Source organism: Diplotaxodon limnothrissa, linkage group LG9, assembly GCF_057381915.1.
Source record: "Diplotaxodon limnothrissa isolate DT_005_m linkage group LG9, D_limnothrissa_male_GT1.1, whole genome shotgun sequence".
NCBI classification, from domain to species: Eukaryota; Metazoa; Chordata; class Actinopteri; order Cichliformes; family Cichlidae; genus Diplotaxodon; species Diplotaxodon limnothrissa.
This window is the reverse complement of record NC_140604.1, coordinates 34,222,168-34,239,096: the sequence shown is the minus strand read 5'-3', so window position 1 is coordinate 34,239,096 and position 16,929 is coordinate 34,222,168. Positions and strand designations below refer to the sequence as shown.

Here is a 16,929-nt window from a genome sequence, read left to right as displayed (position 1 = left end):
CTTTCAAGACGTTTTCCTAAAAAGCTATTACATCACAGCGTGACTGACGTTTGCACTGGAGCATTAATACGATGCAGGAGCATCAAAAACACAGGAAACTGTGTAAGGAAGCACTTTCTTAAAATCAGTTTCATTTCCACAAACTGTTTATCTGCAACTTCTAGCAAACTTTAGCAAGATTTCTGCTCAATATCTGTAAGAATAACTTAAGATGTTCCACAATCTTTCTATTCGCTGCGTGCACGCACAACTACCTCGAGCTGGGATCGCTTTTTTAGGGTCCTTCCTCCAGGCTGGAAATGATGGTGATAGAAGGACATGGAGGGGGAGGGAGGGGGTGAGAAGGAGAACAGGTGCACAACATGATTAAAGAGGAGAGGTGATGATGAACCGAGTCAGCACAGGTGTGTACACACACGCATAGACGCACACAGGCAAACACACATGACACAAATCTGTCATTTCATGTTAGATACAAAGAGAAGAGAGAGGAAACGACGAAACATCTCCTCTTCCCTCTTCTTCCTCTCCTCCTTCCTCGGTACACATACACACACACTAAGAAATTTTAGTTTTATGAGTTTTGTTCCTAAAGGAGATATTACACTGTTTGAAAAATGTGACACAGAGTCGTACAAAGAACTTACAAACACACACAGACACACACGGTGTCTGCGGCTCAGTCGGACTTTTTGTCCTATGAATAGATGAAGTGAGGCAGGACACACACACACACACACACAGAGGCACGCAGAGTCTGAATAACTTGCATCACTACCACAGATGCACACACACGCACACTAATATACACCCTTTTAGCACAAACACATCACACACGCAGCACAGCAGAGTGAGAAAAATGGTGGACCATAATGCACTGCCGGAGGCCTCCAATTCTGTCTGAGGGACCCTCTTACTTTGAGTGTGTGTGTGTGTGTGTGTGTGTGTGTGTGTGTGTGTGTGTGTGTGTGTGTGTGTGTGTGTGTGTGTGTGTGTGTGTGTGTGTGTGTGTGTTTCGTCTCAGTCCATCCATTTCAAAGATAATTTTCATAGAAAGAAAAAGGAAGACTGTGTGTTTGTACCGTCTAGTAGTTCGAGATCTCCACATTAACCATTTACTTTCACATCAAGCGCATGTAATCACAGGCTTTTTAAAAAAGGTTGCTTTATTAAAAATCCATAGCTCAGTTCTCTTCACAACATCGGTCTTTTCAAGCTGCCTCATATTGAAAAATAAAGGCCGTGCAGTATTAGAGAGAGAACCTCAACAATCACACGAACTTTGAGCAGCACTTGGCAACAGGGGGAAGGAAAAAAACCCTTTTGACAGGAAGAAATCTCCAATAGAACCGGCCTCAGGGAGGGGCGGCCATTGGTAGCCATGGCTGTAGCTCAGGGTGTTAACATAACACAAGCATGAAAAACAGGTGAGAGTCACTGACTTGTTTACAAGCTCTGAACACGCCTACAAACAGCCGAGTACCAGATCTCCTCTGCTCTGCTCTAGCTTTACAGGATCTCTGTATCCACTGCGTGGTGCAGTAGACATTTAGCCGCGAGGTGAAACATGCAAATACAGTGAGAGCTGCGGCACATGTACACACAGATACACACTGTGACCTAATGTGAAAGGGCAGCATAAATAGAACAAAGCTCAGGAACATATTTTCCCCCTAAATCAGCTGCTGTTGAGCCAGAGAGGGGGATGGGGGTGGTGGTGTAAATACATGTATATGTTTGTGAGGACGGGTCTGGGTGAGGGTCCGATCACCATCTGCTGGAGGTTCAGAGGAGCCGTCCAAGCGTCCGAATCTGGTTTTAGAGCAGAATCATTTGGAGGTTAGCGTCGTCCTCACAGAGATGGATACGCTAACGCTGTTTGAGACGGGAGGCTGGATTGGAGGGCGGGACAACAGAAAGAGAGGGACTCAGAGCATCGCTGCTTTCAGAACTCCTTAGCATCAAGCTTTGTTTCCTGTGTGTGTGTGTGCGTGCGTGCGTGTGTGTGTGATGCAAGAGGGCTGTTTTCTCTCTCTGCCACTGCTGTAACATCTCATTCCCTTTATTCCTTTTTCTTAATTCACTTGGACATTCAGCAGAAAAGAGAAGAACAGGCACGCACTGATGCATCGTTCCCCGTCTTCCTCCCGTTACCTGTTACTCTGCTTGTCTCATTTCCCCTCAGATCGCCTGAAATCCTCCCAGCTGAATGCGAGCGTTTGTAAACTGAACGGTGCTGACTTACCGTCAGCGAGCTACGACGTGTTTCCTGACGTGACCAACCCTCTTCCCGAACCCCCTGAAATATTTAACAATTACGAGAGACAGAGAAGGAAACAAACACTCTCCAGCTGTGAGGTTTCCATTGTTCTGAGTTTAACAAGCTCGTTGGTTCGTCCACTCTGGTTGTGGGGAGGGATCACCACCATTATAAAATGACCCTGTTTTTTCCAGCATCTCTGTTTTAGAAAGTTTCTTTTTGGGGTTTAATTTGGGGATGGCCGTAGCTCAGCACTTCCTGTAGCACTGTTGTCTTATAATGAACGCGCATCCACACAGGAAGTCCGTTCACCATGCATCCTCAGCAGACATTCTGGGCCCAGGCAACCCTTAAATGTATTTGTCACCCTCTCATAAGTCAATCAACGGCATCCTTCGTTCTCATTGGTTGTCACTTCTGTCGCTTGCCTCGAATCTGGGATAACTTGAGAAAATGTGGGTTGCATTGCCAGTCACTAAATGCTTGTGCTCACACTCTGGACAGCTCCTTTCTGAATGCTGGTATTAGCTGGTTTCCTTTTGTTTAGAAGAACTTTGGCTAAGATGACCACATAAGTGAAATCATTTCTCTTTGACATCATAAAGATCTCAGAGTAGAAAAAAAATGTAGTAGCCAGTCATTTAGAGCAGTCTGAGGTCTGAGCTTTTGACTGGCAGGACTCAGACGTAGACTGAGATTGAACTCATTTGAACTGTAACAAGACTTATTTAGTTGGTTTTTCGTGTTGCCAGAGAAACGCTTTGTTTTTGAAAAAGTATTAAAGACATTTCTTTATTGCAACATTTAGTTTGCAACAGATCCATGAGCCAGTCACAGCAGCAGCTTCCCCCTGCCAGGACAGCTCCTCCTGTGAGGCAGAGCTGAGGCAATGCTGGAAGCACTTTATTAGATTAGATGAGTATTGATCTATTCTGCTTGTTTTTAGCTGCAATTTTTTATTCTTGGATCTACTTGGAGTAACTTTGCATGATTTAGCTTTTTTAACTCATCCTGGACCCAAGTGCAACCCCTCAGCTCGTCCCCTGTCTGAAAAATAACATTTTACATCCTTTCCCTTTAAGGCTGCCCCACCTTTGGGCCAACTTCCTTCTGATTGGGTGAAAGTTAGGTCTGACATGTTAGGGATCTAGCAGGCAGCAGCATCTCTCTCTCTCTGTGAAGAAACCTTGGAAAGAGTCAGCGTGACAGCTGATATACATCCACTCGATCGCAGCGATGTGTGACTACAATCAGCACAGGGACGTGGATGCTAACCTGCTAATGTTAGCTGCACTCAGCGGCCAATCTGGCGCCTGAGAGTGTGCACACTTCACAAATACAGTTTATGATGCACAGTCTTTGTACAGGTGGTGTTTAACCTGCCCGTTTAATCTGTGCTCGGCTGTTCTGATATTTTTATGCTTTATAATCGAAGAAGCTGGTGTCCTGCAGCATCCCCAATCACCTGCATGCTCAGAATTTATCTGCAGATGAGCGGAGGCAGCGGCGATGTGACGTTGTTCAGCGTCATCACCGACTGTTAGTGTAACTGTGCTTTAAATAACGAGTCTCAGACAAAGCCACACACACTGGGGGTTTGACCATGAGTAATAGACATGGCTGCTGTGTTTTTGTTAAATACGTAATATTTTGACATCTAAATAATTCATGCCGGTGTTGTTTTTGGCAAGCCTTCTTGCTGGCTCAGCAACATGAATGAACAATGCTTTTTTATTATGTCAGACAATGCGTGTTGGCCAGCTCGTGACCTAGTTACGCAGTTAAATAATGCACCAGCAAGAAGGTGTTGGTGAGATCTGAACATTAGTCAGCAGCTGGGGTCAGGTGTAGCTCCACGTCGCTCTCTCTGCGATGTGTAGTTAGGCTTAGATGAACATGAGCTGTCAGCGCTGACCGGACCAGTCTGTGGTTTAGTGTCGGGGTCAAGGGCGGGAATCCAGTGATAAGAAGTCATATTATTCCCCGTTTCACTGCAAAAAGAGAATGAATCTGTTTTACTTAATGCCCAGAATGGAAGTAGCGGTTCTTGATCTCTGTCTTTTACACTGTGTTTCATGTTTCATCAAAGCTGTGGACATCTACAAAACCTGCAGTTCTTCCAGTGTCCACTTGAGGCAGGCTCTAAGAATGAGTCAGTCCTGTCCAACTTTAGACTCTATAAAAACACTGTTCTGTACTTCTGTAACGTGTTCCCCAATGGTTCCAATCCCTGCTCAGCCATGACGTGGCATGTTGGCTCAACTTTGACTTGACTTTTATGATTCACACAATACATTTAAAGGAGAACAACTATCATAACCACGTTGTGTGTTCTGACTGTGATATTTAAGATAAAAGTCAGACAGATATGAACCTCGCTGAGAGCAGTAAAGTTAAGCCGGGGATGGAGACAGTGTGATCGGTGTAGCAGTTGCGTAGCAGTCTGTCACTCAGAGCTCGGGTTGCAGGTGGCTGATATCTGTTTGTTTTGCTTTAACACCGACCTCAATCCACAGCTAACACCTCCATATTAACACTGAGCCTGGGTTTACTTATAGAGATTCACAGACCACGTGACTTTTGTGCATTGCTTTGTGGGTACCCATGGCAACAAAATCAAAACACTGCATCAAGCGCTAGTATTTCCAGCACCGGTTTTAATCCCTACTTGCATTTTATTTGCCCCAAAAACAGTGATGTACAAAACGACGGAGAACACGGCAGCTCCGTACAAAGACAGACTTGACGAAAAGGCAAAACAAAAAAAAGTCCGACGAAAAAATCAAAGGAGTGAAAGGGTCAGACCCATACAAGCATACAGAGTGGAGTAAGGACGTTAGCGTGCTGCCCAGCTTTCATCACGCACATATTTATTATTATATGGTCCTAAGTGTGAGTGCATACACTCACAAAATGTTTAGTAACTTCAGATCCCTGCAACAAGCCCAGGTCCAGTTTACTTTGGTGATTTGGACTATTCCATTTCACAGCTGTTGTTACATTTTTGTCCTTTATCTCCTGTACAGGCCAACGCAATCTAATTGTTGTTTCAGGTTGTAGTGTTACACAACATTTCAGATCTAATAGAAATAAAATGAGTTTTGTAATTCATTCAGTTATTATCTTTGTTTATAACTGGCATTATTGTTTCATTCTATTATAGAATCTTATAAGAAAGATGCAAAATTGTATTCAATGGTGCTTTATTAGCTGCTTCGATGAAAAACAAATCAACAATGCAAAAAAACATCCAACAACATTGCAAAACAACATACTGGAAAACAGTTAATCATCACTGGATTGCTTCAATACAACACTTGGACACATATATGCAGGACTTTTCGTGGCTGTTTTGATTTCGCTCTCTCTCTTAACCGATCAAATCTGGCTATGGTAGCAGATTTAAACTCTGTCTGACCCAGGTTGATAGAGGGCGCCAGTCTGGATCACATTCCAGCATTTTGTAGGCTGGTTTTCCTACAAAATACAACAAACATTAGCCCGCAAAGCTATAGTGAACAAAGCAGCATAGCGCAACAAATTCAATTCAAATAAAGACTTATTTGTAACCTACATCAACAATTATGTTATGAAAAATTACGTAATAACTACAACAGCAGACTTACCTTTGTGGAAATGCTTGGAGCAGACTAACACGTGAGCTGGAGTGTTCTGAAACGTCATATTTGGTCTGCAATCCAGGCCGTCCGTCGGCTCTTTGTTACTTCGGAAACGTGGCTCGAACAATTTCTCTTCAACGACGTAATCCGATAAAAACCGATCACTTTCCCTGTCGGCTTCCTGTGGCTGTCATGCGACCGGCTATTGCAGTTAATAATACAACAGCTTCATGCCATTCTTTGTGTTTCTTTTTATCGCTGTGTGACTGTTTTCATGTGAAAGCCTGCGTGCGCTAGTATCGCCTGCCACTCGTTCCCACAATCCTTTGCGGTTTTACCCCGGAATGACGTCACATTTTCAATCTCTATAGCACCCTCTCCCTCTGTGGGTCTTTCAGGGTGTGTCTCTGTCTTTACAGTCAAAGTGGCGTCTTTCATGTTCAGCTTTAGCAGAACAGTAGAGATTAGCTGCAGATTGTTCTGGCCCGTTTCTTGATGATTCAGAGTCAAGGTTAAAGTTTGGGACGGGCTGATGTAGGCACTCATGAGTCTTTCATGTTCATTAGTTTGACAGAAACGTGTTTTCTCCTGCTGTGTGGTGAGAAGCTCGCAGTCCACAGACTTCCACTCAGGAGACGAGGGTTTGACTTCCAAGTGGGGTTACCATTTTATGATTTTTAACTATTATTTATTATCACTTTCACTCACTCTTTAGCCGGCCTCGAATATCAATAATTGTATAGAGTCTGTTATGTAACCGAATAAAGGCCAAAATTCTTTATTTTAAATGTGCAGCTGCGACAGCTGATCAGTCGTAGTGAAGCTAACAAAGCCACCGCAGCCATTCATCTCCCTCTTGTTACGTCTCTTCCAGCTGTAATTCCTTGTTTTTCCCCTCTGCTGTCGTCCTCTCTCTCTCCTCTGCTACTCTCTATATCTCTCGGCCCATCTCCCCACTCCCGCCAGCTCAGTTGTATGTAATTTATTTCCAGTACACAAACAGCTCACTGTAAATAGAAGCTGTTAAGCCGCTCCGGCACTCCAGTTTTAATAGACCCTTGGTTTGGTTATGTAATGATTAAATAGCTGACCGAGCCTTTAATGGTGTTATAAATCACTGAATGTGGTTTTTTACTGTCTTGTAAAAGATTGGAATCAGCTGGTCGTCATGCCCATGGTCAACAGCTAAGGTCAAAGGTCACCAAAGTGGCAGTCATTGGCAGTTGACCTTTAGATCCTTTTGCTCCGACTGGATGGGAAAGTTTTAAATAATTTAAGAGTGTTATTAAGACGGCATTGTTCTCGCCAAATAAAAGCTCCTGTGATTTATTGTTTGCTTGTGTTTTCTAAGCTCGGTACTTCAGGTACGCAACGGCTGCAGCCTGGATACCATCACGAAGCTTCATAATCATCTGCTGTAAAGCATTCTGGCTCCTTTTATAACACCTCTCGACCTCCCAACGACTCTAATGTCAAAATTGCTCTTGTTTAAAAGCTTCATAATTCAAATGGTCCAAAACATTTCAAGAATGCAGCGAATCCCTGCAGCATCACTGCAGCCTTTTACACGCTCGTCCTAAACAACTCTAAATGAGCTTTACATGTTTCACTGCGGTTAAAATGTAACCGTGTAGATTTGCATAGATCAGCTGCGTACAGGGACACTGCTGCTTTAAAAACAAATTCACATTAGGATGGTGGCAGAGACACAAACACATCCGAGGATTGACACAAAAGCTGAAACTGTCACTGTTGCTTTGGTTTAGGCATAAAAACTCCGTGTCCACGCTGTGATTTGGGCTAAAACAAAGAATCCAAGAAGCCTGACATGTCTGATTTCTCCGAGCTAAAGACCAACACTGTTGTTGGAAAACTATTGAGTGAGCCGCAGCGCGCTTCTTTATTTAGATCATTTAGAAACAGCTCCACCGTCAGGACGCCTGCGAGGCAAACGCTGGAGTCGGACTTTAGGTTAAAGCTCCAGCTCCGTGTTTTCACTCTGTGACTTTACTACAGCAGCTTTGCACAGTTCACACTGATCTCATACTGGGCTTCGATGCAGCCCCTCAGTTCTTCCCACAAAGAGGGTTTGAACTGCAGGTGGGCGGAGCTTCTGTGCCTGAGACGACCATATTAAGGATGTCCTGTCTTTGTGACATCATATAGAGCAGAAAGCAGAAAAAAGATCGCTTGCTGATTGCTTTTCAGTGCACTGATGTCATTTTTTGAAGCTTTGGCCATGTTTGGTCTGAACATCCACCAGTGAAGCAGGAGACAAATAAGCAACATAAGGAAAAGCACGAGTGGACTGAAGCTGGTTGGCTCTTACAGGCATGAATGTAGAAACAGCTGAGCATGTGTGTGACTTTCCTCTGTTTGTGCCAGCTGTACCCTGTCCTCACAGCTGTTTGAGTGTGTGTGCGCGCCCTTAAATGTCAGCTAGTAAAACTCACTGTGACCCCGACTGCTACCACAGTCTCAAGCTGGTGACCTCTGACCCCGGTATAGTTCAGGATCCCCGCCAGCAGATGTCCAGGTGCTGTCTGCAGAGACAGGTGGTGGGAAATGGACGCGGCGGCCTGGCTTTGATTTCTCCTGTCTGTTATGAAATGGCCGACATCAAAACCTCCCGGATTGGATGTCGATGAGCTCTCGAGCTGCAGCTCTGCAGAGTTACTTCAGAGAAACACAGAAAGGCATCCTCACCCACAGGACCAGCACCGGACATACGGTTTCATCTAAAGAAGCAAAGATCGGTTTTAACTCCTACGTTTTCAAACTTCTGCTGTTGATGTAAAGACACAGAAACCCAGGCGATCATGTGACATGATCCCCACATTAAATCAGTGTATATTAGCTTCGTTTGGGTCCTGGGACTGCCATGCATTGAAAGAAGGGGAATTATGTTCTAGTTTGCTGTCAGTGACTGGTGGAAATGTCATTTTAATAAAGCTCCAGAAGCTTCTACAGCAGCTGCATGAGCAGCACGAAACATGCAGTGATTCTTCAAAGCTTTCTCTGTAAAAAAGGGTTTTTCCTTCTCACCTTCGTTAAGGCTTGTCTGTATTTTCAGTTGTGTTTACCTCACAATATAAAGCACCTTGAGGCAGCTGTTGCTGTGATCTGGTGTTGTACAAATAAAACTGAAGTGAATTGATTAAATCCAATGCATTGAACATGGTCTGCCTTCTCTGTGAAGCATAAACCGTCCTGCCGTATGTCCACGTTCACCCCGACCGGCCAACGCGCCGTGTGTTTCCTGACCTGCTCGCTCAGCTGTTTTCTGCATGTGTGATGTCATTATTTTGTGCTGCAGAAGATGTTTCTCCACTTGGAGCTGCTCATCTGCCTAAATGTAAGAGTCTGCCCTTCTGCCTGCATCCATCTCTGCTGCCTTCTCGCTTGTTTCCCTCTCTCCGTCTCTCTCTCAGCCTTGTGTAAATATAAAATCTATCTTATGTCTGCATTTGTTGGATTGAAACAAACAAAAGGGCAGACTGCAGGGAACAAACAATGTTGTGTTGGTCCTCGTTAGTAGTGGACATGCCATTCCTCCTGCCTAGTGAAGACGAACAATGCGACACGCTTGGCTTTGCTGATGAATGAATGAAATGTCTTTCACTCTGGCAGCTACCTGCTGAACAAACAACTAAACACTCCATTGTTGTGGATTTTCAATTTATTGTCTATTCAGAGGGTTTCAGACGCATAGACTGTATATAAAAGATGGATTACGCCTCTGTGACATCACCATCGGTTTCAGATTTCTGCCTTTTGAAGCTTTTGTGTTTGGGCTGCCATCTTGTTGAGTTTAAGATAAGAATTCAGTCGTTTGCTTATTTTGGGCTGCAAAATATTTAATTTTGGCCCATAAACTGTTGAACCCCCAAGTGTTTTCCCTGTCACCATCTTGGTATCTAGAAACCACCAGCAGTGCCAGACCGAGGCAGCAGATGATGAGCAAACCCTGGGTTATCCTAATTCTGATTCTAATAAGGAGCATAAGTTGGAGAACTATTATCACATACCTGAAACAGTTAAATGACTGATTCAGAACGGCTGTGAACACAGGAAGCTCGGCGAGGAGACCGGACACAGAAGTCTGAAGAATCCAGTCGCACAAATGCAGCTTAGAGGAAACTCAAACATTATTTTAAATCACGCACTTTGTTCAAAGACACTTTCAAAAGCTGTTTTCCTTTTGTTTGCAAACAATATTTAACTGACAAGAAAATAACTTTTTATTAATATTTAATTATTATTAGAGTACGCTCCACGTCATTATGAAAATTCATAATAAACATTCTTGAAATGCTTTCTTTATTTTACTCGACAGCCAGTTGTTGATCGGATAAAATACTTCAAAATATTTTGCACTGAATTGTAGTGCATGGCAAACTTTATGATATTCTGGACCTTTGTTTGAGGACGTTTCTCTAACTGGGCCTCCTTAAGTTTAATTGAGTATCCCAGGACTACAGGATTTTAAAAAAGGAAAAACTCCAACGCTGTCAGGAAAGCTAAAAGCTCAAAATCAGAACATAACGCTAACAAATATGAAGAGCTCATACAGAAACACGAAATAATCCAGAACACAGAGAGCAGACTACAACAAAATACAGAAGGACAAATAAGAAGAGAACCATCACAGGAAGCCTTTCTGCAGCCAGAGGAATCGCCCCCTGTTGGCCACTAGGAGAATGCAGCTTTAAGTTATTTCCACGTCAGCTTCACTTTTTGTTGTCATTAAATTAATAAAGTGGACAAAAACAAAAGACAAAGCTGCTATCGATGGTCTTTGTTCACGTGTCTTCTTTAACCCTTTAGAGCCGGTCGGAGCGGGCACGCTCTGTTTTGTGTAACTATTTTTAAATCCCGTAGCACTGCAATCACGTGAGCTAGCGCAATAATTTTTTTGCATATGAAACCGGAGAAGTTGTACTTACATCTGATGCCATCAGTTTGTCCTAGGTCACGGTTTCCTTCCACATATAGCTTTGCAAAAACGGCATAAAAAGCACTTGCAGCAACAAAAACATAATATTCCAGAAACACGCTTTGCCGATCCGATCAGCTGTTTGTAACACTTCCTACATTGGAATAGACGTCAGCGCGAACTATTGCATGTCCACCATGACCTGCCCTAAACCGGAAGTGACATCATTTTCACAGAAATGTCGTTTTTTACCATCAGGGCCTTATGAGCCTATACTGGTGTTTTTAAAAGTTATCTTTGACTTTATGACTTTCTGTGTCGTTTCTGGGATGCTGAGGACTCATATTGCACTGCTGGAAATTGTTTATTTTGATGCATATGCTGCTTTTTTGCAAATTTGCACTATAATATTTATTTTCGTTTTTCCTGCAGTGTATAAAAATTGGTGCATTTCAAAAATAAAACTATGAAGACACTCAAAATAAATTTCCTGTGGTGGGAAACTATTTTGTGCAACTTTTTTGTATTTACAGTTTTGAGGGATAAGCCTCTTAAATTTCTCTAACTAGAAATATATGTTAAAAAAAACGAAAACGATTTTCAATTTTTTTGTAGTTTATTGCACTTTTTTGCAGTTTATGTAATTACTATGCACTTAATGCAGACATATTATTAACATTTAGGCTCCAATGGTTGTATTGATGTATATCAACTTGAAATGCTCCCAGAAATGGCTCCACAGCATGTAAAAATATAATATAAGCTCTGGCGGACTTGGTTCTATGGTAGGTCTTAAAGGGTTAAAAGAACATCATCAGAATCTTTCAAATCAGCAGATGTCAGTGATGAATTACAGAAAGCTTTTTCTACTGAGTGAAGACGTGTTAAATAAACCTGCTGATGCACTCAAAGCACAGACGCTTTTCATTAATTGTAATTTTTGTTTTTTATGTACTTGTTCTCTTACTTGGATTACAGTAATCCGATTACACGTGACTCTAATGTTCGTGAATGTGCTGCCTGCTGCTCCTCTCTGGCTCCACAATAGAAACAGCTTATGACTAGAAATACATTTAAACCGCTCATTATAGACGTCAACCGTCAGGAGGTTTTGGCCCAAGGCTGCTGCGTGTGTGTTATATTATCCACTTTATGTGTGCGTCTCTTCATGTGTGTGTGTGTGTGTGTGTGTGTGTGTGTGTGTGTGTGTGTGTGTGTCTGTCAGAGATTAGCCGTGTATTCACGTCTGTTTAGTTTCACCTTTGCATGCGTGTGTGTGTGTCCAAGGCTGGCATTCGTCACAGTGGCTGCTTTCTGTTCCCAGACTCTGAATGTATTCATGAGTTAGCTGTTGACACAGGTAGTTAGCTCACCTGTCCACACACTCACACACACTCACACACACACACTCACACCCCTGCTGTGTCTTTTGTCCTGACAGTCAACAAAACTTGCCAAATTTCCTTCCTCAGGCCTCAACAGAAAACCTGTTTCCTATCCCTTCATCTCTCTCGTCCCTTTGTAGAGTTAAACTCCCATGATGCTTAGCAAACAGGGACCTTTGAAGTCCGCTGGGATGAGGGGGGACGTAAGAGGTGGGGGTGGGGGGGGATTTCCTAACGTCTAGTTTTGCCCAGATCGAACAGACGGCAGTTTTCCTAGCGGTGGGAGGGAAGGTTTGGAAGGTGGCGTCTCTCTGTTTTCTCAGCCAGGATTCCTGTCAGTTACGTAACATTAAATCTGACTCATTCAGCCTCGACTGTAGCAAAGTGACAATCGCACAAACAAAAAACGCGCAAATACATACAAACAGCTTGAACAGCGCTCATAGTAAAACAAATTCAGATGCGAGCAGGAAGCCTTACTTTACTGGAGATGTGATTTCTTATTGTCAACAGATGAAAATGTCAAGTGTGTGTGTGTGTGTGTGTGTGTGTGTGTGTGTGTGTGTGTGTGTGTGTGTGTGTGTTAGAGCTCCATTGTTGCCCAGGGACTATTAAAAACACACTCTGAAATGTGTTCCTTTATTACAGAGAAATGACAACACCGGTTGGAGCTAAAGTGGAGTTATTTAAAAGCCTTAAAGGCAGGGAGGAGGTTTGGGTGGATGGATAGGTGGACATAACAACAGAGAATGAGAATAAGAGGCTGCTGATAGTCAGCACTGGTTGGTCATTAACTGTGACATCAGCACACCCCTGTAAGTATTTATAGTTAATGATAGATCTGATCCAGCTTCAGGGCTGGAATATGATTAGAAAAGCGATTGATTTTGGCGCATGCCTCAGTTCACAAGCATGACAACACTGAGCCAGCGTGGAAGTACCGTTAACCTTCTTTAATGGCCAACAGGGGGCGACCTGTAGAAGACTCATCTTTCTTTTCCCGTTCCTTCAGTAGGGGAACTCCTACTGGATTGATGGGTTCAGTCACTAGTTTTGAGTCATAATTAATACAACATTAACTCAGTTTTGTTAATTAAAGTCAATCTAAGAGTCAGAAGGAAGAGTAACCAGGATTGTGTGTGGTTTCAAAATCTGTTCCTAACCTCAGTTGTCAAAGTGAAAACACTCAGCTTGACTCTTCATAACAGGTCTGTTCTAACCACTACAGCCATTTTTATACTGTTAATGAGAAAATATTAAATAGCAACTGAAAAACCTCACTTTTTGACCTATCAGTTGGCAGCATGTTCAGACTGATTAGCCTTTAGTGGTTTGGCTTAAACACTCTGAGTCAGAATGATTTTTGTTTTCATAAATACAAAATAGAAGAATAATTTAAAAACAGCTGACGTGTATTGATTGCTCACATTAGTGCTATGATTGGCACTAATGAATACTTTCACTCAGAGTTAAACTGACTGTTAGCATTAGATAACATTAGTTCAGGCAAGACGCAGAGTTAAGCTCAATCCTGTTAGCTGGTACCCTTCTGCATGCATTCAAGTGGTAGCTCCAGTATAGGGCAGGTTACATAATTGTCTTTAACCTTCCTACAGTAGTTGTTGCATCTGCAAGCTGCTTTCCAACCCACCCTCACCTAATCTGTGCAGGCGTTTTCTATTCTTCTTTATTTATTTATTCATTTTAATCGTGAGTAGGTGATATTAACCAGTCTCAGGTCGATGTGGTGAAGGTGACGAGTCCATGACTGGTTGTTTGTTTTTGTTTTATTCAGCCGAAAGACGACATCAGCCTATCAGAGGGCAGCACGGTGGACCTGAGGAAGCCTGGAGAGGAAGAGGATGAGTACTCAGAGATGGCTGAAGAGGCGATGGACCCTGACAACTGTTTCCCAGATAGTAAGCACACACACAGACACACACACAATTAAAGACAAGCGCCCTAATTTAAAGGATGATTTTGATTGGCTGCTGCTGTGCATTTGAGCATGTGTTGTGTCCCTGAGATGGACTGGCAGCATGTCCATGGATGCCTCCCTGTTGGAAAAGTAATACTGCAAAGAATAACTTCCTTAATCTCCCCATCCACAGATTTTTTTTGTCCTTGTCAGCCTTTATTCATTATCTTTAAACTTCAACAACTCCGATGTCAAAAACGACTAAATCTGCTGAAAGAATTCTTGTATTTAATTAACCCTCTGGGGTCTAAATCTTCATAGGTGATGACGCCATCCCGGTCACTGTTAACCCCAGTCATTATGTTCCTTATAGATGTTCAGCATCTATAAGAGTGGGAGTGTTTTTTATCCCTCTGTTGCTTTTGAGGGGTTCTTCTGTTTAGCTCCATCTCATCAAATCACCGCACATTCCAGTAAGCAACCTGTGTGTGCGATAACCACACCGAGACCATGTCTTTGGACAGAATGCCTATATTGTGCTGTGAATGTGGTGGTATCGATACAAGTACCAGTAGTGTTAAAGCTCAATGTCAAACCTGAGAAATCAACAGTTAATCAATAGTTAACCAAATAAAGCAATCAAATGTATCTTTATTTTAATGGAATAGTTCGAAAGCTACATCGTTTGTTACATTTTTACCAGAGTAATTTGTAACTTGTTACAACATTCCCAAAACCACATCCTTACTGCAGCTCCACCATGATGCACATTCACAAGATTGTTTTCCATCGTCTTAGTTTCTAAAACAGTGTACTTTACCGTTTCACTTCATTAAGCGGATTTCTTCAGTTCCTTCTTTTTCCATGTTTTAATCCAGCTTTCATATCAAGTTGTAATTCTACCACCATACTGGTCTTCACCAGTACAATCATTACATTTCTGTATCTCAGGATCTGTTGAAGCTGTGGAGCTGTATCCTTTCAGACTCTCGTGGTTTCACTCGCCATGAGAGCCCGTCCACACCTCCCACTTGCCCCAAAACTTTCAGCAAGAGATTTATGATCCTGTTCTGACTAACCCAGGTGAAAAGCAAACACCTTGTTTCCTTCCTGACTCAGCCGGTTTCCTCCTGGAGCGCAGAGATTTGTCTTAGACCCCGTTCGGCGCAGGCTAGTGTGGCAATGATGCAGAGGCACAGGGGAGCAAGAGAGACTGGGGGAACACTGGAGTTTTATTGGGCTAACATCAGCCAATGAAGGGCAAGCTCATGGAGAGCGGAGGTGAAATATGATGTATTATGTTCTAACGGTAGCTGCAGAACTTCAGGCACATTTATTTCTGTCTGTATGCAGATGACACACAGCTGTTCATTTGCATATTGCCAGATTTCATTTTCTTCACATGCACTTTACACAACGTTGTACCGAGATAAGAAAGATAAGGCGGAGCAGGTCATTATCAGAGCAAAAGAAGAGAGTAGCTGTGATTTATAGGAGCTACAGCGGGACAGATGGTCATCAGTCAAATAACCTGAGGTCAAACATCATCCTTGCCTTTGCTGCTCTCTGAAACAACGCTGCAAACCAACGCACAAAGACGTGCAGTGCCTGACTTTCAAAATAAATGTCCTGGGGTAGTTATAGGAATTGAATACATATTTTCAAAGTAAAAGCTGAGATAATTTAAGCTTTGATGTGGAAAAGCCTCCAAGCTTTTTGCTTTTTGTGATACAGCTACATAGTCCAGTTCTTTTGTTTTGCTGTACACTAAAAGTTTAATGAGTCAGATTATGAGAGTGACACTATTGATGCAGCATTTAAAATGCATTCCACAGATTGTACTGCCATCGGCCTGTACACATAGGATCTGTGGGGGTGTCCTGTGGGGCACTTCAGCATTAGAATTGGATCCTCTGAGATAAGATCTGTTTTATTGATCCCAATAGGGAAACTCATTCCCTGCATTTAATCCATCCTGAGATTTCAGAACTGCAAAGCCTGGGGACCATCTGCAGCTGTAAGCCAGTACTGTAGTCAAGAGCACCGTCACAGGTGAATGAGGCAAGTTTTTGATGGGAGGAGAGACCAGAGCTCCCCAAGGAAACCCATGCAAGCACACATAGAAGGTGCGAACTTTTCACAATAAGTCCCAGGATCCAACCGCTGAGAAGCAACAGTGGCAACCACGTGCTTCAGGGCTTACGTAACCGAACGGCCTCCACGGCACAACCAGTTCCAGAAAGTCTCGTGGATTCTTGATTAGATTGGGGTTTTGAAAGTATGGGGGGCAGCTCGTTGGCTATGATTAATGTCATGTTCCATGAGTCGTTTAGCTGTTGTTGTAAAGTTTGGGTGGCTGCATCCACATGAAAACCACGATGCACAGTTCACTTTAAATTGAATCTGCATGGATTTTTTTTGTGGTTTCAAGTTCCAGTGAAAGCATCTTTTGTATTATGCAGATATGAATGCAACTTAATTTGATTAGAGACGTGTTTAGCTATTTTTCTTTGTTGTGGTAGTACTTATACATTCAATTAAGTGCACTCCCATCTGGTTTAGTTCACGTATTTCCCAAAATGATGGTAGAATCTGGACATGTTCATCTATTGCTGCCCTTTTGGTCACGAGCTTGGTTTAAAGTACAAAGCCTCTGACTTGCTGGGAGTGGAGATGCATCCCTGCAGTCACATAATGGTTCCACTAACCACAAGCCCATCCCGCCACCCACTTGCCCCAATACTTTCACAACGAGATTTATGATCCTGTACGGACTAACCCAGGTGAAAAGCAAACACCTTGTTTCCCTC

General features: G+C 42.9%; 1 protein-coding gene across 1 annotated transcript in view; it reads left to right on the top strand.

Annotated features, from left to right (window-relative positions):
• The window catches only part of LOC146625992 (sodium channel protein type 3 subunit alpha-like), a 206,402-nt gene that overhangs the window by 136,677 nt on the left and 52,796 nt on the right, over positions 1-16,929 (top strand). The window contains exon 22 of the mRNA XM_085363113.1: positions 13,997-14,120. Coding sequence (XP_085219239.1) covers positions 13,997-14,120 — 124 coding nt within the window. The remainder of the gene's footprint in view (positions 1-13,996; positions 14,121-16,929) is intronic.